The 21,645-nt window shown below is 39.4% G+C and overlaps 1 protein-coding gene across 3 annotated transcripts in view; it reads left to right on the top strand.

Annotated features, from left to right (window-relative positions):
- Nucleotides 1-21,645, top strand: part of PRKG1 (protein kinase cGMP-dependent 1) — an 819,482-nt gene that overhangs the window by 309,665 nt on the left and 488,172 nt on the right. For all 3 annotated transcript variants that reach the window (XM_067552762.1, XM_067552761.1, XM_067552763.1), the window contains one exon: nucleotides 20,902-21,015. In XM_067552762.1, the coding sequence (XP_067408863.1) occupies nucleotides 20,902-21,015 (114 nt within the window). The remainder of the gene's footprint in view (nucleotides 1-20,901; nucleotides 21,016-21,645) is intronic.

Genomic DNA, 21,645 nt, shown 5'->3' with positions numbered 1-21,645 from the left:
ACTTAGTTTATAGCTGTGATAAGACATCCTAATCATCACTTCTTTTGGCGTATGTTAAATAAAGATCATGCTCACAATCTTTTACACAAACATGCCTTTTTCTAAAACATGAATATCTTGCCAATTTTTTATCTCAAGATTGTCTATACCAAAATAGTACCTTCTATAAAATGGGGGAGGTCTCTTCTTTGAGAAGATGTTCTTATTTAACTTTTAACCAAGTAATTCTTAACTTTACAACATTCCATTTGTAGTACATTTACAATTTGCAACTGAACATGCCTATCAAATATTCTGTACAAGGCACAATTCACAATAACTATAATTCATATACATCTTCAAAAACATAGTATGAGAACAGTATAAAAATATTAAAACAAAATAGAAGTGGTAATGCTGCATCCCAGAATCAGTGTGAACACACTTGTAGGTAATAAATATAATTTTATTGCTAAGGAGATGTCATTCTCCGTGACAGTTGGTTGACGGAAAGCAAAGGTTTCCTAAGAACTTACTCAGTTAGTATGAACAGTTCATTTAATTAAGTAACCAACCACAAACACAAGCATGTGACCTATTCTCCAGTCATCATGTGTGAAAATAAATGCAAGTATCTCCTAAAATTCAGTAAATGTAAAGCTAAGATTATTATAATCTAAAATTATAAGAATAAATATTTTTAATAAACATCTTAGCATCAATATTGAGGTCTGCCTCCTTCAGCATCCATGTGTGTCCGACCCTAGACAACTGGGTGGTTCAGGTCCACGCATGGAAAAACTGGAAGAACCACTGATAGTGATCTATGCTATATTTCAGGACAGATGACTATGGACAAACAGGAACAAATTCATCCTGATACATAACCAGAAAATATCTTTTCAATGCTATATGAATTCTGCATTAACCCAGGCTTCCCCTGAAAGTTTGCCAAACCATGTTCCTTCTTGGGAAGACCCTCAATAATTGTCAAGGGTTCTGGTTCAGAAATATGCATCTCATGGCCACCTCTGTATGCTTCACACCTTTATGTTTGATGACACAGATCTTCAAAAGAGTCTGATAAAAATTGTTCAAGTGGAAAGTATTCAAACATGAGCCCATTTGAGAAGTGAAAATAAGGTTAACATTTTACTTTAATTCTTTTAACTGTACAATAAAATACTTTAAAACACCACAGTTAAGACATACAGTAGATAGATTTTGGCACACTCCTGTGCATGATACAGGCTATTAAAATTCTGCTTTTGAAACAAATGAACAAAAATATTAACAATCTTAATCAGACTAGACTTCATCTTGGCCAGCCACAATGCAATTAAAGTTTTAATTGCCTAGCAATTAAATTTGTCATCACAAAGCAATTTGCGCTTACAATTTTAAGTTACAAATGCTTAACTGCAGTCCAGCACTACCAGGGATTTGGGAAGCAAAGCAAAGTACCTCATGGAGCAGGGTGGGGAGCAGTGAGCCTGAGCCTGGTTTGGGATCGGGTTCAGTATGAGGAGGAGGTAGAATAATGATCTCTATTCAGTGTATAAACACTTTAAGGCATAGATGGTCTACTATTCTATTTTTGTACCGTGCCTAGCACATTGGGGTCCCACTCTTGATTGGTCCCTAGAACTATCATAAACTAATAAACTTTATAAACAAAAATAACAGAGGAATAAGAGGCTACAAGCTTTCATGGAGCTGCCTTCAGCAACTGACAGATCTGAATTGGGTGCGAGTGCTGGTGCCAGGTTGTCCAAATCATTTCAGTTTGTGATTTCCATAATTTTTAATAGGTTTTCATTTAAGTTATTGTCTTCATGGGATGTTTCCTTTTGAATTGTACTTGGCAATCTCAACTGTATATTAAAGGTTATTTTCTTTTGGAAGAGGAGGATAGTTCAATGGGTTCTGCTAAAAACTTTTTATTTTTTATAATTTTTTTAATAAAAACTATATTTATTTTTTGGAGTACTTAGCTAGTCAGAAATTTTCTAACAAGGTGATCAAATTAATTCTCTTATTTACACCTGTACTGCATTATTGACTTTTTAGCAGATGAATTTGGCCCATTGTCTTTTCTCTAGTATTTGACATTTCAAATTCTTTAACTGTACAGCTTGGGAACTGAGTTCTTTTTCCAGTATATGAAATTCTAATTAAGCTGCACATTTATTATATCATATTACAAGTGGAACAACCCCTGAAAATCTCTTTATTTGCTGTGGTATCAGAGCACCAGTGTATCTGTCTGTTTATTGATTCCTGCCCTCCCGTAGGCTATTGTCCTGTTCAATCCTTCACTTACACACACTAGGAATAGATTCTTTTCACTACTGGGGGTTAAGCCTCATGTTTATTAGTATATTGCTCTGTAAGAGAACACAGTTCCCTGAGAGGAATTGGAATTATGTTCTGGAACCAGAGGCATTCCTACAAAATGAAAAGGCTGAAGAAGAGAAGCCAAAGCAGAGCAGGTCCTCCACTGACAAAATCAGTCTCTTCTCTAAACAGATACTACTAGAAAAAAATTGTAGTAGGATGCTGAGGATCAAGCTTGGAAGCTACTTAAATAGCTTCTTAAGCATTAGCTTCTCTCAAACTAGACAATTCTGCCTCTTGACCTCTGGGAGTTGATATCCAAAAATCTCAGTCTAATTTTTAAAACCCAACAAGGGGGGTCCTTTTGTCAAGGAAGCACTTTCCAGAGACAGACTGGTGTTCAGATCGCCTATGGAGAAAATGAGGAGGAGGTGACAGCTGTTGCTGGTAAATTTGGAAAGGAGGTTTCTTCTTGTCAGTTCATCTGAAAATAGATGAACATGCTGCCATGGAGTACATGATGAGGAACAGCAGCAGACAACTGAGGAGTGGAAAACCAATATTAAAATGTAAGAGATGGCTAGGAGGAGAGCAATCCACCTTATCCCAGTGCGCTGCCAGAGACTGTCTCTCTAGTACCCAGGAAGCAGAGCAGCAGCTCCAGCAGCAGATATGCACCAAACTACTGTTCTTACTTTTAAAATTACCGTATCTTCTGAAGTGTTGTGGTGTGAGTTGGCATACCGCTCCTCCTGACAACACCCAAATTTGGAACACAATGTGTGACAGACCTAAAAGGAAGGAAAAATACTTTGTTCATGCAGGAAATTTAATATGAGGTGGGATTCATTTCATTAACGCTTCTGATTCTTTTTTACAATCTTAATTTCATGATTCTTTATTTCTGATGTAAATTTTCAACAATATAAATGAGGAGACACTAAATCTGTGTGAAGTGCAAGTAACTTAGGGACTAATGTGAGAGACATTCCTCAAAGTGAGGTAGGTGTGCTAGCTGGAAGAGTATGGCAAGACAAGACATTGTGAATGTCATTCTGGTTATGGTGTAAAGCTTTTTCATATAGGAGTTCTGCAATGTCTTTGGTCCTGTAACTGAGTGAAGCGTATAGATCAGATTCAATGCCGCTTAGATGAATACCAGAGGAATTCTGCTCTTTGGGACAACAGGGTTCCGCATGATAATACTGCAGCAGCAGTGCCCTGTGTGCATGTGCATATATAGCACTTGGTTTAAATTATGCCTGCTCTTATGATCCTGCTGCTGCTGTCGTTTCATGTGATGTGATGCTCTTGATCTCTGTTCCCTTCCTGCTTTGCCTAAATTCAATCATTCTCACCTTAACGTTCTTTTTGTTTAATGCCAAACTGTCAAAAATGCTGACATTTGATTACCAGTGTTCTCTTTTGTAGATAATCTATATGAAAAAGACAATTCATCTCACAATCGCAACACGCATGGGGCCAGTTGAGCAATGCTGACGATGTGGGCCATTGAATATTATCAGACCGCTGATAATATGACAGAAATTCTGCTCTTGCTGCTCTGTTATGTGCAAGGGATATAAACAAGGAGCAGAACAGAAACAGCAGTGCAAGGTCTAGGTATTGGACCAGGTGTGGAACAGGATAATGGTTAAGGTGACTGTTCACACTGGACTCATGGACAGGATTTACTTTTAGGTTAAAAAAGCAAAAACCCATTGTAGTGATCGTATTTAGGTCCCCAGTGAGTGGTGGTGCTGGAATTTTAGTGGCAGAGTGCCCCAGGTGAGTTCTGATATCACATGGTATTTTGAAATGTATGAGTGAATGAATGTCTGTGACAACCCAAGTATGAGGAGACCATTTACTGTATCTTCTCATATTTTGATTATATTCTGTACATACACTTGCTTTCCACTTAAGGATTATTCTGGTGGGAGTTGTAGATCCCTTCTGTATCAGTAATATTATTAAACTTTTTATCATTTCTGACCTCTTCCCTTTCACAGCCTAGTATCTAGTTTTTCTGGGCAAAGGCTTGTGATAAAATTTGGCCTTTCTTCTCTCCTGTCCTTAAAATAATATGGGGAGATCCGCCCAGGTCATAATTGAGGGAAGAGGTGTTGAGTGTTTAGAGCACAGAACTGCTTAATAAAAAATTGGAGAACTCACACTGGCTGTGCCACTAGCTTGAGTGACTTTGGACATCAAATTAACATGTATGCCTCCATTTTCTCACCTATTGTAAATGGAGAAGATAACACGTTCCTATTCAATAGCTCTGTGAAGACTAATGTTTGTAAAGCTCTTTAAAACTCTCAGATAAAAGTGCTATGAAAATGTGAAGTTTTACTAATAATATTGATAGTTCACAAAGGTGTTAATATTCACTGGTGAAATTGTGGTTTCCAGAAATAAAAGAAGGCATCCAAAATGAAAATGCTGAGTTCAAAAAGGCAAGATCTGTAAAAAGTCTTAAATACAGAAGTTGCAAAATACATATGTTCTAGTTTGTCCTTTCTCATATTCCTTACTGTAGATGTGGATTGTGTAAATTAAACGGAGAAAGCTTTCTTTCCTAACAAAGATCCCAGTCTTCTATTTAAGTCAATGAAAGTTTGGCTGTTAGTTTCAGTGGTTGAACCCATGTTATTACATGGATAGTATACTGCCAACCTTCCTTCTAACCTGTTCCTTTTAAAGAGCCTAGTTCTGCTAAATTCCTCCTCCTCCATCCATTTGGTTAGATGCTCAGGAGTTTAGTGAAGTACCTCCTAACATCAAGCTCACATTAGTGGCAGTGAAAAATAAAGTTAGTGTTATTTGATTTATGAATTGAACTAGTCAGGAGCAAAAAAATTGTGATTATGTCACAGGAAAGAGTGATATATTTTTGTAATAAGAGTTGACTTACAAAACTGTGTGTGTTAATATCAGTGTAAAATGAAATATAACAGAACAAACACTGAAACCCAAAGGCCACTTTCATCAAAATGATAATGAGTGGAAAACTTTGTGTGAACTAATGAACAGATGGGATTCTCACTTGTTACAATTTAAATAACAAATTTTTAATATATTTATAGAAGACAACTGTCACTTGGTAAATTTCAGAGATGCAAAGGCCCTTCGGGTATTTGTATCACAAGGAGTCCTACACAACAGCTTTCTAGTCAGCATTTTCAATTCTTTCCTTAGGTGGAACATGTCCTATGGTCATTGTTAATAAAACCAACAACTTTATTTTGCATGTAAATGTTGTTTGAGGTGGTGTTATTTTCAATAATTTAAAATTGTCACCTGTGAGAGAGAGAGAGAGATTGATCCTCTCTGAGGAGCACATCCAAAGCACGGGCAATGGATTAGCTGTTTCCATAGGCACATACAAAAACCTGAATTTTGTCCCTCAAATATGCCACCCTTTACAGCCATTGCACATTTTAAATTCTGTATTTATCTATGTATCTGCTGGTTATATAAGAAATCCATATCTGTCTTTCAGTGACTAGCCAAAGTCCAGGCCAGTTTTCTATTGTTAAAATTCTCATTTGTTGAATAGAGCTGTGTGAAATTTTCTTAAGTTACTGACTTTTCATTTTGGTATGAACCTGAAACTGTCCTGAGCAAGTTCCTGCCTTCCCAGGGGTTTTAGGAAGCCTATGAGTTTATGCTAATCTCTACAGTTTCTACTTGAAACTCATAGTGGAATGTGGTTGGTATAAATACACACACAACAAAATAATAGTGCCAAATTTTGTCATTCCCACCACCTAGGAAGTGAAGCTGGTCAGTTTCTCTTAGCTCTGCTTCTGAATTCTAATGCATAAGATAATTCATCAAAACCCGTCTGTGGAGGAGAAAACCTCCTCTATTATCCATTTAGTTTTAAAAATAAATTCAGCCCCTCGGAGTCAACTCTTCCTCTTGCATATTGGTAGAAAAGGCTAATGAAATAACAGAATAGTGAAGATGGATGTGGGATTCCCAAAAATCATTTGGGGTCATATTGCACTATTAGTTTTTAAACCAGTAGTTCATTCCAATTAAAGTTCATTCCAATTAATAATTCATTCCAACTAAAGTGTATCCTTTCTGGAGAATATACTACATACAAAAAGAGTAAACTGTAATGATGTTAAGGTTGCAAAGGCATGTACTTGAAAATTAGAAAATGCCAGAACTAAGGTTGCTTGATGATCTGTAAACCTGGCATTTCCTAACTTAGGAAGTGCTTGACTTCCTCAGTTGTAGCTTTTTGTATGTAAATTCCTTTTGTTTTTTAAAGGCATAAAAAGAATTTTATTATGTGCATTTGTAATGCATCAACAGGATTTGAACCCGGAAGCTTCAGAAATACACCTCAGTTACCACTAGAGCTTCAGGACTGACTACACAAGCTGTTGTTTCATGTGGACTAGCCATTAAAGGAAGATTCATAGCACTCTGCCTTAGTGGTCCCATTTTGCAAAGAGTAATCAAGGATGTAGATATAGCTGGTTCTTTCTAGCAGTGGCTAAGTGAGGAGGATTTGGCTATGTTGTATTTGAAATCTGGGTTCTATTCCTCTTACTGGGGTATAACCTCTTACTGGGGTATGATATGCTGCTTAATAATAAGGGTTATGAAGGGTACATAATATTACCAGTCAGTAGAAGTGAGTCCAGAGTGCCAGGTTTCCTGGCTCTTGGCTTAGTTCATGTTCCCCTGGCCCAAAGAGTATTTTGATGGGAATGGGATAATTTTCATCCTTTTCCCTTCTATGTCAGTGTCTCTTCATGAGCTGGGCCTGGGAGGAGTTAAGGCCCCAAACTTGCTTGTTAGGTGCTTGAGTTAGGTGACCCAGGTTCATCAAGGAGGTGGGGCCTCTTTTGAGATGAGCTGCCTGTTTTACACAGTGATGAGAGTGGGAGGGAAGAGGAAGGTTCTCTTGCAGTATAGCTGGGGTGATGGCTTGTCACGATTCAAGCTATCCTTGTAGAGTGAGAGCTGTGGGGAGATCTGCTGGGGCAGAAAGCGTTGAGAAGCATACTGGACCAGTGAGCCCTCAGGTGCACCATGATATTTGGGCCAAAAGAACTGTCTGAGGGTTAAAGAGATCTTACTGTGCTCAGAGAAGAGCCAAGCGACAGCAGGATCAGGGATGGAACCTGTAACCTTGCCCTGCTGAGCCTGAAGTAGAAAAATAGAGAGGGAATGTGTGCTAAAGGGAACTTGTGAAGATTGCCTGTGCCTGGAATGGCTAACAGAGCTTTTTGTTGCAGAACCAAATGTCTTAAAGCAGACTCCAAGAAGAGGACTGTTGATCAAAACTCCAGGGTCTGTGGAAATTGTTTGAAGAATTGGAGTGGAAACTGAGGTGCAGACATGTTAGCCATGATCCAGTGGGTTATGGTGACTCTAGTACAGTCCCATTCAGATCTTAAACTCTGTGTGAAATGTTGGAATAAAGCATTGGGTGATGCATATACTATGTTCTATAATGATGGAGGGTGTTGGGAATATGTTGCCATCTGCACTCTGATGCAGCTTGAATCTGGGGAACCCCTGAGCTTTCTTATCCTTGCAGTGTGGGCTGACCTCCAACCATGCTTCTGCTGATGATACAGCCAGCCCCTCCAGGCCCAGTTGCCACCTGCTGTCATGTTGGGTGATACCACACACCCAACTGAATCACATGAATTCTCTGCCTGAGTCACTCATGTACCCACTGTAAAGTAACCCCCCACAGTCCCCATGCTCTTCACTACAGGAGTGCAGCCTGAGATTATACCGTCTTGCACTGGACAACGATTTGTTCAGTACAAGCTCATTAATAAGTCCGTCCCCTCTCAATGTGGGGAGAATATATACACGCCCCTGTTAACCCGAGCTGAGATTGCCTAAACACTTCACTAAAAAACACACTGGTTAAGATAAAACATTAAACAAGTTTATTAACTATAGAAAAAATAGATTTTAAGTGATTATAAGTGGTAAGCATAAAGAGACTAGAAGTAGTTACCAAAGAAATAAAAATAAGATTGCAGTCTAAATTCTACACACTAACGATATTTGAATCCAGAAATGTCTCACCCTGAGGGATAGTACAAACAGACTACAAATCTTCAGTATGTAGGTTGGAAAGGTCCATGCATGTGACATGGGGGCTGCCCACCACTGGTCAAGCAATCCATTGCCTATGTGCCTCTTTCTGTGAAATCCCAATTGTATACTGGCTATGGATAATAGGTTCGCTCCTTGATGGGCTATTAGCACGTCTGGTCACTTCACTGTTGTACCTGGAAAGCTGGTTTGTGGGTGTTTCCCACCTTACAACATGTTCTAGTAGCATTTTCAGCAATATTTTATAAATTCACATGCAATGATAGCACATACTATTTTACCAGGATATTAACGTTTAGCACATCAAGACTTTTAAAATAATACCTCAGAAAGCCTATTTTGTACAGAACACACAATAATTATATGACAGTGGTGAACATTGGGTTTTTGGGGTGTTGCTTTTAGAACATGCCCTAAACAAAATGTACAAGGAATACAACAAATAAGAGGTAGCACTTTTCCACAGCTTGTAACTTGGCCAAATCTGAACTGGTGCCTGTAGGGCCAGCAAAAGTCTTGATCCCAGACTATTTTTCTGCCAGACTTCAAGAGTCTTTGCAAGCCATGGAGACTTGAAACTCTTCAAAAAATTATTTTTGATAATGGAATTACTAAGCAAGCTAACCCTAGCTTCTGCTACTCCCTCTTTAATAATATTGAGAAGCATATTTATACATTAGAACTGAACTCATATTTTCCAAATGGGAACAGAGCAGTGGTACTCACACAGAGAACCCTAAAATGTAAAAGCAGGTAAAGATTAGGTTCTGATCTAATTTGTACACCATTCCTATTAAGATTAGAATCTGGATATATATTTCTAAGCACTTTTTTAAAGAAAATAAATGGGATTTTCTATTGATTATAAACATCCTGCTTTTTTAAGCAGGAGATGACATCTGGGACATTATGACAGAATTTAGAGTGCTTTCAAATAATGTAATCTCTTTAACCATTATTGTTGCACGAATTTTGGTGGCTTTATTTTCTCTGAAACCATTTGTGAGCTATAAAAAGTGTGGCAAACTCATTCACTTGACAAATATTTACAATTATCCTTTCTGCAGAGTACTCTGTGGAAATATCTATGACATAGCTTGGCAAAATCCTCAAATAATCCTGAAAAACTTTGCAAGGGTGTCCCAAGTATGTACTTAATTTGGAAATCTTTTGGAGATGCACTGGAAATTGTTATATCTGTTAATTGATCAGGTGGGATAACAGTATATTGACTTAAACCATTCCAACATACTAAAATAAAATAGATCTTGGAATAAATATTTTAATGCAGTTATTAAATGAAAAATTTCCATAAGCTGTGTGCCTAAGGCATAGACAATGAAATACCAAGAGTGAAATTCTAACCCATTTGAAGTCAGTGGGAAAACATAGTCATTTCTGTAAGGCTGGGACTTTATGCATTCTGATGTATGCTGCTACACATTCTAAGATTTCCACTCATCCCTCTTTATGATGTATGTTGATGGAACCCATTATTTCCTGGGTATTTGGCAGTGGGATGCTTGACAGGGCAAGTATTAATATCTGGTTTGAGTAACACAGTATCTTTACGGAATCTTTATGGTAACATCCATAAGCCAGCAGGAGAGCACCCAGGACACTCTGTAGCTGACTTGAAAGTTGCCATACTTCAACAAAAAAACTTCAAAACAGACTTCAGCGAGAAACTGCAGAGCTGGAACTCATATGCAAACTTGACACTATCAGACTAGGTCTGAATAGGGACTTGGAATGGTTCTCTCATTACAAGAAGTAATTGTCACTGTTCACACATTCTCACCCTCTAATCAACGGTCGTGAATAGGCCTTATCTCTTCTAACTGAATTGACTTTAGCACTTGCCCTCCCCATTGTTGTTTCTTACCCTTGAGTGTGTGTGTGTGTGTGTGTGTGATTTGCACTTCATGCATCTCACAAAGTGGGTTGCAGCCCACGAAAGCTTTTGCCCTCAGAAATTTGTTAGTCTTTAAGGTGCTACAGGACTCTCATTTTTATGGTATCTTTAGACTTTCATTTGCCCCTTTCACATTTACCACAATGACATACAATTTATTTCCTGCTGTCATGTTAGGAACTGCAAAACTGTACACCTCATGTTGTACTGATCCACATTAACTGGAAAACAGCTTCCCAAGGGAATTCCTTGGAGCCTTCCTATACGGATGTGACTGTGTTGTCTGCTGATAACATGGATGATAATGCTTGAGACTGCTGTTGATTGTAGATTAGGGTTTCTTTTGCGGTGATGGTGAAGTATTTGGACTCAGTATTGCAGGTTTATTCTACTACCCAGGATTATTTTATACATATGTGGGCCATTGGGGCAGGTTTTTTTGAAGGAAGTGTGTCTCTCTCCATAGTGGTTCAATCAGTATTAAACTACTTTTCCACAAAAGGGACATGTAAGATTGTGTTTCTCTTTAGGACAGGTTGTTTTTAATCTTCTAAAGCTCTACTCTGCAACCACTCTTCTCTCCAATGGCAGGCGGCTTAAGTGTGTGATAGCTGTCTTAAATGAAATTAGATTACAGATAAAACTGTTAAAATTAAAGAGAAGACAGATTGTTTATGAGAACCTGAGACAAATGCAGATTAGGTTTTGATACTGCTCTTTGTGGTATTTACTCCGTGTATAAGCACTTATCACAAGGAAGGTCTGTTTTTGTCAATTCATTGCTTTCCTATAAATAAAATATGTGGTAAATGTGAACGGCATGTGTAAGCTTCGTCTGTTTTGGCCTTCCTGTGGAGCTTTAATTTCCTTCATTCAACATAATCCTAGATACATAATCTGGCACCATGCCATTGTTTTTTTTTTTTTTTTTGCTTCCCTATCGAGAACAGCTGCTTTCAGGAGTCTCTCAGTAGTGCATTAGAAGCAAAGCCAAGCCTCAGGGCTGCTGCATCTTTACATAATTTCTGTTGTGAAGACGCAATGATATGCAAGAATTGTTTTATTTTGTTTTTCTTAATTCAAATGACCCTTTTAACATCAGGAAGCTGTAACAGTTTATCTTTTGCCCCCTATTTAATATGTGTGTTTGACGCTGGTATCTCATTGTTAATGCAATCTACACAAAGCATGTAAAATACATAATAAAATGAACAAACGAGACCCAAACTATGATTTTAAGATAATTGTTTCAATACCTTTTCTCAAATATGAAGCTGAATTTTCATGTACCGTGCTACCGTGCGTTAAAAGTTTTGTAGTTTTGTAGTTCACTTTGACATATTGCAGTTTCAAACAGATCCTGGAGACAAGTCGTTTCTTGCAATATTTGTTTGAGTTTTACTACTTATAATTTATTTGAATAGCACAGAAATAAATACACTACTGAGATTTCGATATGAGTTCCACCTTATCAACTGCAAGATTGATTTGTAGCTTAAAGATTTATATATATATAAATACACACATGCAGGCAGCCAATACGCAAGCACGTGAGCAATGTATCCAATGAGCTACATGCACCTCTCCTACATTCAACCCTTTAAAAGTAGATGTGTTTTTACACAGTTTTCCTTTAATTTTTCAAAGCATCATGAAGGATATGTTGGCTTTTCATTAAACACAACCTCCATTGTATTCATCTGTGGACTAGAAGGTTGATCTATTCAAGGTATGCGTGTATGTGTCCATCAAATCAACACACAATCTGTGCACAAACGAGTGTGAACAGACTTGCTTGACATGGCCATTTAACTCATGAGTGACACAGTGGAGACCAATGATTTAATGTAAGCTACAAAGTGTTACATTTTGCCATAGGATCATAGAACCTCTCAATATATTAAATTGTTTAAATGTTGGTTTAATCTACTTCATTTAAGACCACATTTGTCATCCATATATTCCATTTCTTCTTATGTCCTTCAACTTCAGTCTCTCAGAACCTTTGAGAATAAGCATGATGGAAACTGTACTTTCTAACTAGCTATTTAATAGTACTAGAGTGCAATGTATGATATTCCTCTCTCTCAGTGATGACAACCTCTGTGTTGCTCCAAATCTCCACTGGCTTGAAGAGTATTTTGCACTACCCATTGATCTACTTATTTGTTCTAACTTTTTGCCTCACTTAAATTAAGCACCGTCTACTGCTGTTTATTTAGAATGAATAACAAATTAAAGGATGCATCTGCAGTGCCTGAGATTGTACTAAATATTTTCAGTACTGGCTATGTGACTACTATATTTTTGTTGGGAGATCATAATTTTTAGTTTAATAAAGCAGGGTTTTGCCAATGGTTAGGTTGCAGAATAGATTCAGTGCATTTTACCTGGGGGCCTATGTTTTTGTTGAATATTGATTAAAAGTTAAACATGTTGGAAATTGAAATTCCTTCCACTCTCCTAAATGAAAACTCTAAAGTCAAATTCCCCACACCCCCCACTGCCCATAGTCATACTTTATGATCCAAACTCCACTCAAGTATGACTCCTATCAAACAATAACAAAAACAAACAAATGAACAAAAGAGGTGTAATAAACTGAGCACCTTTGCCAATTTTGACTTTACATGAATTCTAAATACCAAACTTGAGTGCAAGTGCAAAAAACAAAACAATTCAGTAGGTACTTTAGCAAGTGCTTAACTTTAAACATGTGAGTAGTTTCATTGATGTCAATGAGATTACTCTCATGACTTAAGTTTAGGCATGAGCTAAGTACCTTGCTGAATCAGGGCCTTGGAAAATGACCATGCACTGTAGGTAGATATACATCCATTATTTGTTTTTAAATTAATTTTGAAATGATAGAAATAAAAAAGCATTTTTCTCAAATAAAAAACCTGTGTTTTAAAAACATAGGGTTGAAATTACAATTAATTGAAATCCAGCTAACATACCAATCACCCAAAGTAACTTTTTGCACGCCTTTAAAAACCAGTCACACATTAAAGTCTGAAAAAGAACAGATTCCCCCTTCATTGGTCACTATAAACCACTCAATTTGTACTGTCCACCCCAATTTAATGTCAACCCTCTCCCTCCCCCACCGCATTTTGTTCCATAATAGAAATATTTGATTGATGTTTATTGTTTGTTAAATATCAAGAAAGGACATGTTATATTAAGTAATGTCAGAGTTCTATATGTTTTCTCATAAGTGTGATTTGTTGATAGAACAGAATAATAATATGGTAGTATTGAAATGACTTTTCTTCTTGTTCTGAAATGCATTTATTATATGGTGGCATGAGTATATGTAAGTGAATGTAGACTTTGCATTCTTCTTCAAGTAGATGTAGCAATATATTCTACTAACATGCCAGTGTATCTCACGCATCGGAGCTGGAGAACTTTGCCTAGCAGTACCTCTAGGGGACGCACTCATGCGCTAGGGCCCTAGCCCCTCCCCTGGCCCTCTAAGGGCGGCACCAGCCCAACCTCCTCATTTCTTTGTCATCACCCATGGCTAGAGTTGGTACTCTGTGTGGTGTTTTCACCTTATACTTTTGGTCTATTTTCTGGGAATTTTTTAATGTATATAGTCGTTCGTAGAACCTTAGGTTAAGCTTAGTGTTAATACAGCATTAGTTAAAGTACTTGGCTGCCCTGTGTGGTGCCCTCACTAGGATTCAAGCATTGTGCATCATATTGAGGGTGGGCAATCCCCAACAGAGTTTCCTCACATGAGGCGTTTGTCTTGGTGAAGGACGCATTAAAGACCAATGCTCCATCTGCAAGTCGTTCACAAAGAGGACTCATATGGAGAGATATTTGCAGCTGAAGCAGCACCTGAAGAGCAGGCTATGAAGCCTGATTTGGCACCAAGGCTCTTATCTGATCTGCAGTTGTCTTTGAATCCAGCAAGTGCCAGTTTCATTACTGCCACAGCTCAGATCGCCAGGGGCTCAGATTGTGGAGTTGAGGCCTATGCCAGGTCCAGCAGTGAAGGCCCTCTCGACACTGATGCATCCCTGAGCACTATCATTGTCTTGGCAGCAGAGTTCAGTACTGCCCTTTTCACTGAGTTCAGTACTGCCCTTAGCCTCAGTGCTGGCACCTCTTCCACTACCAGTACCAAATGACTGTCCCATTTGGTATCGCCAGTGTTGATCCTCCGTTCCACTTTGACTTTGTTGCTACCCTGTATTGGGCTTCAGAGGATTCCGACCATTTGTCACCAGAGAACCTCCAGTACTCCTGAAGATCCAGGTTGGGATCATCCTCCCCTTTGTCACCCACTAGGCACCAGAGATCATCCTTGGATCGCTATTCGTATGTGGCTAGGGCAGGAGCTCTTGGCCCAATGCCTACTAGCCACAAATGCCTTACCTGTATGCCCAGTGGCCTCCTTGGGATGATCCTCAGTCCCCGAGGTCCCATCCTTCAACTCTTTCCAAGGCGAGATTATTGCTCCCAACAATGGCTTCCACTTCCAAACCACCTCACCTGGAATTGACCACTGAGCCTGTTCCCTCTGGACCTCCAGGGTTAATTCTGACTGGCTCCTGTGGTGCAAGAAAAGGACCCATTGCTGGTACAGCAAAGTGTCTCTTCATCCTCTCCCTCTCCAAGTCTACTGTGCCAGAATCTTCCCCTCTGTCAATGTCTGTGGACTTAAAGGGATGTCAGGATCTCCTGATGTGTGTGGCCAGTACCTTGGGCATCCAGGTAGAATTCCTGCAGGAGAATATGCATAAGCTTTTAGATATTCTCAAATCATCCGCTCTGGGAAGAGTAGCCCTCCCAATAAATGAGGATCTCTTGGCAACTGGAAAGGCCCTCTGGAATACTCCAGCCTCATTGCCTCCCACAGTGAAATGTTCAGAGAAGTGTTCCCATGAAGGATTTTAAGTGTTTCTACTCCCACCTGCCCCTTAACACTCTAGTGGTAACTGCAGACAGAGCATGGCCAGGAAAGTATAAATCTACACTTAAAGATGAAGAGAGAAAGAGGATGGACTTGATGGGAAGAAATATTTATACCTCCTCTTCCCTTTAGATGTGCTTTGTGAATCTGCAGGCATTGGTCTCTACATATGGCTTTGTTAATTGGGTGGACATATCTAAGTTTGTGGACAAGTTGTCGGAAACTTCCAGTGATGGGTTTAGGGATTTCATTGTAGAAGGCTGTATGGTGGCCAAGAACTCATTGCAGTGGGCTCTGGACATGGTGGATGCCTCAGCCAGAAATAAGACATTGGCTGTGTCCGTGAGGAGGGCCTCATTGCTGCAGAATTCAAGCATTGCTCCCGAGGTGCAGCAGACCTCTGAGGACTTTTGATGGACGAGCTTTGTTTTCAGAAAAAAAGATGAAACAGTGCACTCTTGTAAAGACTCCTGAGCTACTTTACATTCTTTGGGAGTATCTACTCCAGCTGTGAAGAGAGCCACTATAGTGGTCAGGAGCAATAGCAGCAATTCCTCTTGCAGCATTTCTTTGGACAGGCCTCCCTTCCTGTAAGGCAGTGTGACTATTCCAGGAAGGGCCACAGATCCCAAAGGAATAGGTCCTCTGGTTCTGGGTTTAACCAGCTGGTCCCCCCCCCCCCCCCCACACACACACCCACACCCCCCCCCACACACACACCCCCCACCCTCTGGCATCTATTAAGGGCCCATTTTGACTCATGTCCTGGACGGCAATCCGGTGGTTACCTCTCCTTCTCTGATCCTTCTCTTTGGGGAGAGACTAATTCATTTTTATGGTGCTTGGGTTTTGATTACCATGGATGACTGGGTCCTAAGTACAGTCGGATTGGGTTATGCCATATAGTTCCTCTCTATCGCTCCTCTCTACCCTCCTTCCCCATCCCTCTTCAGGGACCCCTCTCACAAGACACTGCTCCTTGAGCAGGGTCAGTCTCTACTGATGCTGGGGGCTGTAGAGAAGGTCCCCCTTCAGCAGTGGGGACGGGTTCTTCTCCTGGTATTTTCTGATCCCAAAATCCAGGGGAGGGATGAGACCAATCCTGGACCTCCGCAATCTCAACAAATACATCAGATACATCACCCAAGCAACAATCCTCCCTTTCTCAAATTATGACAACTTGTTTGCTGCACTGAACCTTCAGGATGCTTATTTCCAGATAGCAATCCTTCTGAGTCACAGGCAGTTACTCATATTTGTCATGGCTGGCCAACACTAGCAGTACATTGTGCTGCCTTTCACTCTGTCTTCCACCTCCTGTTTTTTTATCAAGTGACTGATTGTGATAACAGCATATCTGAGGAAGAGGAAAATTCATATCTTCCCACATTTAGGTGAGGGGCAAGTACAAAGAGGAAGTCTTCTGTCATGTTCTCTTCAATCTATGCCTACTTGATCATCTCACCTAAACAGTGGGAAGTCAACATTGTTTCCAACTTGAAGAAGAGAGTTCACTGAGGCCTACTAGACTTAATGAGTTCTATGGACTGAGCGATTCCATGTAATTTGCCACCTATGTCTAGAGCTGCAGTCTCAGTCCTCAACCACAGGCTGGGCATATCTGATGCTGCTAGGTCATAAGACTGCATGCACACAGGTAGCCATGCTGAGTCTGCTCCTCTTCAGATGTGGCTGAAGTCAGTCTATCATCCGATTTGTCATCCCTTGGACAGCTGGTCCACTCCCCTTGCCAATCCTGCACTCCTTACGGTGGTTGACAACTGACGACAATGTGTGCAAAGGCATTCCTTTCAGTCAGTCCCCACTGACCAGGACTATAGTCACTGATGCCTCCTTACGAGGTTGGGGAGTGAATCTGGGATTACTGAAAGTTCAAGGCTGTGATTGGAACAGGTCTTGGAGCTTTGTGTTACCTACAGTGCCTGTCAGACATTTGAAGAACACATCGGGAGTCAGCAGTTTTTTTACTCACTGACAATACTATTATGGTGTATTATATGAACAGACTGGGTGAGCAGACTCCAATGTGCTACCTCAAGAGATGATCAGAACTGCCTTCCTTGCTTCAGGGAAAACATTACCTTCTTGGCTAATTGCTTACTGGACATTCAGAATCACCGGGAGAAATTTCTTCCTGAATCACTACTAGTCTCAGAAGCCCAGTGTCCTGCAGATCATTTTCACAGTCTGGGGAATTCCAGTGATTGACTTGTTCACCACAAGAGACAACAAGAAATGCTGCTGTTTTGCTCCTGAAGGGTTCTCAGTCCAGGATCCTTGATGATTCTTTTCACCTGAGCTGAGAATCAGTACAACAGTATTTTTTTCCTCCCATTCTGGTCATTCCACAGGCAATTCTCAAGCTGAACTTGGACCATGTCAAGCTCATTTTAATTGCTCCAGCATGGCTCAGACAATGTTGGTTCTCTGACTTCCTCATGCTATCAGTTCCGCTCCAATATCCCCTTTGTCTTTATCCCAGCTTCCTAACTTACTATCACAGTCAGGTTTTTGCATCCAGTATTCGGCTCTCTGCATCTCACAGTATGGAAGCTGCATGGCTAGATGAGGAAAAGGAATGATGTTCAGAGGCTGTCTGGCAAATCTTGCTTAATATTAGGGAGCCCTCCACCAGAGTGGCCTATTCAGCCAAGTGGAAACTGTTCTCAATATGGTTGTTAGCCCAGGGAATCCAACTGAAGCTAGCTTGCATCCAGGATATCTTGGAATACCTGTTACATCTTCAGTCTTCTGGTCTTGCACTTAGTTCATTGCATGTCAACCTGGAGATGCTTTTAGTGTTTCCTCTGCCCATACATGGGAAGTCAGTGTTTTCAAACTCTGCAGCAGTTAGGTTCTTGAAAGGAGTCACTGGTCTCCACCCACCAGTTAAAGTTGGTTCTTTTTTGGGACCTTACTATTGTCTTAGCAACTTTTATGGCATCTCTGTTTGAGCCTCTGACAAAAACTTTGGTCTCCTTTCCATGCCAGAAAACTGCCTCCCTTGTGATAATGTTTACAAGAAGAGGGTTGAGTCACAGGCTTTGATAGTGGAGCCCTCTTACATGCAATTTTCTGAAGTCAAACTAAACCCAGGGTCAAACCCTGGTTGGTTTCCCAGTTTCACTTGAACCAAGCTATATATTTACCAGTGTTCTTCCCTAAGTCTCATTCAGACCTAGAGAAGCAACATCTTCACACACCGGATGTCAGGAAATATTTAATTTCTTATTTGGATAGGACCAAACCTTTCCACTCCTCATTTCATTTGTTTGTTTGTTGTGCATATCAAATAAAGTGTCAAGCAGTCTCTTTGCAGACTGTCTCCAGGTGGATAATTTCCTGTATCACAACAGCATATGAAGTAGCTTGGGCTTTGCCTCCTCGACGGTTGCATCTACTCGAAGAAAAAAACCTGTTACCTACCTGTATTGTTGTTCTCCAAGATGCGATGTAGATGTGTATTCCACAACCCACCCTCTGCTCCTTCTGCATCAAAGTCAGTACTTCTGATATTTGGGTGCGAAGAAACTGAGGGGGTTGGGGGGCCACCACCCTTCCATAGCCAGGAGAGGGGATAGGGCTTCAGGGTGTGAGCGATGCCCCTATGGGTACTGCTCAGTGAAGTTCTGCAGCCCCAGTGTGCTGCACTCGCACGCACCTAAGAGAATACATGTCTGCATCACATCTTGAAGAACAACAGTAGGTAACTTTTTTTTAACATTAACTTATATTGTGTAGCAACTAGTATAATTTTTTTTTAGTAAAGTAATATTTGGATTCTTTGATTATGAAATGAAATTTTATAATCTAGCAACTTATTTTTGTTAGATTCTTTTGTTTTTGTTGAAACTTTAGGTTCCACAGTTAAAAGTAGCCAGTGTAAATTTTGTGACATGATGGGTTCATACCTTTTTAAGGTCAGAAGTGACCATTAAGATCATCTGGTCTGACCTTCTCCAAAACACAGGCTAGAGAATTTCATTCAGTAATTTGTGAGTGATGAAGAGTTGTATGGTGATGAATAATTGATTGTTCATTCATAGATTCATAGAGTTTAAGGGCAGAAGGGACCACTAGATCGACTTCGGCTCCTACATATCACAGGCCACCAACACCACCCAGCACTTGAGCACTTAACCCAGCAACCAAAATTAGACCAAGGTATTATCACCTACGGAAGACTAAACTATTATGTGCCACAGGCAGAGAAGAGGAGGGACCACAGTTCATAAATGCCCAGGCCCCCACAAAGGCAGGGAAATGATTAAGTGAGCTACCCAAATAATCCTGGCAATAATAATAATTTCCTAACTATTTTTAAAGGTTTAGAAGTTTTGTAAACTGTATTATATTTTTTGCCAGGGTACTGGTATATGCATTCCCATAAAATTCACATTCAATCTTAACTATGTTTTAATGACTGGTTTTGTTTTTGCTTTTGTTTTTGTGGGGTTTTTTGTTTTGGGGTAGGAAGGATGAGCTTTAGCTTCTCATATGAATATAGTTCATGATGCCATTTTCACCTTTTTCACCAGAATTTTCATAACACACGTGAAATTTCAATCTTTGTCAGCAGACATTCTGTAGAAATGTTTTTTTGCCTATAGAATTGGTGGGAAGAGAGCTTCATTTGTAGAATCCTATTCCAGAAATAGATCAATAGTTAAGCTGTATATGTGTGAGTAGGTATGGCTGGGTTTTTTGACTAGTGGGTCATATTCTTTTTTGTTTGTTTGTTTTGGGGGTGGGTCAATTTAGATTATTCACTGGTATCTCATTTTTCCTTCTTGTGATCTTTTGTCTCACTATAAATAACCATGCATTCCCCTACATTTGTACTATACTTACTTTTCATGTTGTCCCTTAGGAATCACACTTCAACACTATTTTTAAACCAGTGTGCATATAGTAGGTGGTGTGGCTGTTTTCTTTCCATTTCCCTTCTCTGGCAGTCTTTTCTCTAAAATTATTTGAAGACTATAAATTGGCACTGACCTCTTTTCTTTCCCCACAGCCCTTGCTTTTAAATACCCTGTATAGTCTTACTATACGTGCAGTGTTGGTAAGCAGATAAAACAGACTTGCCCAAGTATGATAAAATGCTGAAAAAGAAAAGATACTCTAAGACATGAATTAAATAATGGCCATGAGTCAAAGTAATTTTCCTTTTGATAATAGCTTCCTTATTCATGGATGAATGTTCCTAAGGATTAGTTTTTCTGTTTTAAAAAAGAGCAAGATTAGTCAGTTTGCTGTTCATGTGTAATGTTAAATGCAAATCTCCTGATTTTTAATACAAAAAATCTGAAAGAATTTCACTCAACTGTCTTATGAAAAATAAATTACATGTTGTTCTAGCGTGCCATTAAGATTTTGTCTCCATTAAGAAACTTCAAATAATCAATACCTCTTTATAAGCTTTATTTATTTATAAAATAATTGTTTCTAAGGATTACGGTGATATAATTCCCTTTCTGTGGGATACGTTTAAATTTGTCTTAAAATTAAAGGGTTCTGGTACTCTTAATTACAACATTCTATCTAGAACAAAATTTCAGAAGAGAGCTGGGAAAGAAGCTTGCAACTTAAAACAGTATTTTTTTCCCCACAGATGGAAAGGTTGAAGTGACAAAAGAAGGTGTGAAACTGTGCACCATGGGACCTGGCAAAGTATTTGGGGAGCTAGCCATCCTTTACAATTGCACCCGGACAGCAACCGTCAAAAGTAAGACAATTTTAGAATTTAAGCTTCGAAATATTTATGTGGGTGTTAATACTCAGCTTGAGTACACTTAGGTCAGTTATCAGTTCATAGGGGATTCTTGATTGAAAAACATTATTAAAATATTTTAGCTTTATTAAATCAGTCACCTTTTTCCAAATTTGTCTTGGATATTGTAGCACAGATGTGTTGTACCCTGGAATGTGTTTCATTCTTTGCATTTTAGCAGAGTTGACATTTTCTTTGCTGGAAGGAATTCATGAAGAAAAAAAAAAAAAAGCCAAGTTTCTATATTTTTAAGTTGTGTTGTCTGCAATGAATTTTCCCTCACTCAAACTCTGTAACCTCATGACAATGAGAAACAGCATATTTTCACATATTAAACAAAAGGAACTTCAGTAACACAGCTGTCCCCAAAGTAGAATGGATGATTCTTCTTCTGTATGTTGGAGAGGCTAGTGGCAGCTAACAGATGCTAACTGTTTTGACACTGTCTACTCTATTGCTCCATTTGTTTCACTTCCTACTTCTGCTAGTAGAGTTAGACAAGGAGTTTCACACAGTGATGTCATTTCTTTGTGGCTGAGGTAGCTCCTTGGTAGCCCCTGAGGTAGCTGCTTGTTTTATGCATTA

Source organism: Emydura macquarii, unplaced genomic scaffold (assembly GCF_026122565.2).
Source record: "Emydura macquarii macquarii isolate MOO-44397 ecotype Brisbane River unplaced genomic scaffold, CSIRO-AGI_Emac_v2 contig_1390, whole genome shotgun sequence".
NCBI classification, from domain to species: domain Eukaryota; kingdom Metazoa; phylum Chordata; order Testudines; family Chelidae; genus Emydura; species Emydura macquarii.
Note: the sequence above shows the minus strand (reverse complement) of the source record. Positions and strands in the feature narration are given on the sequence as shown.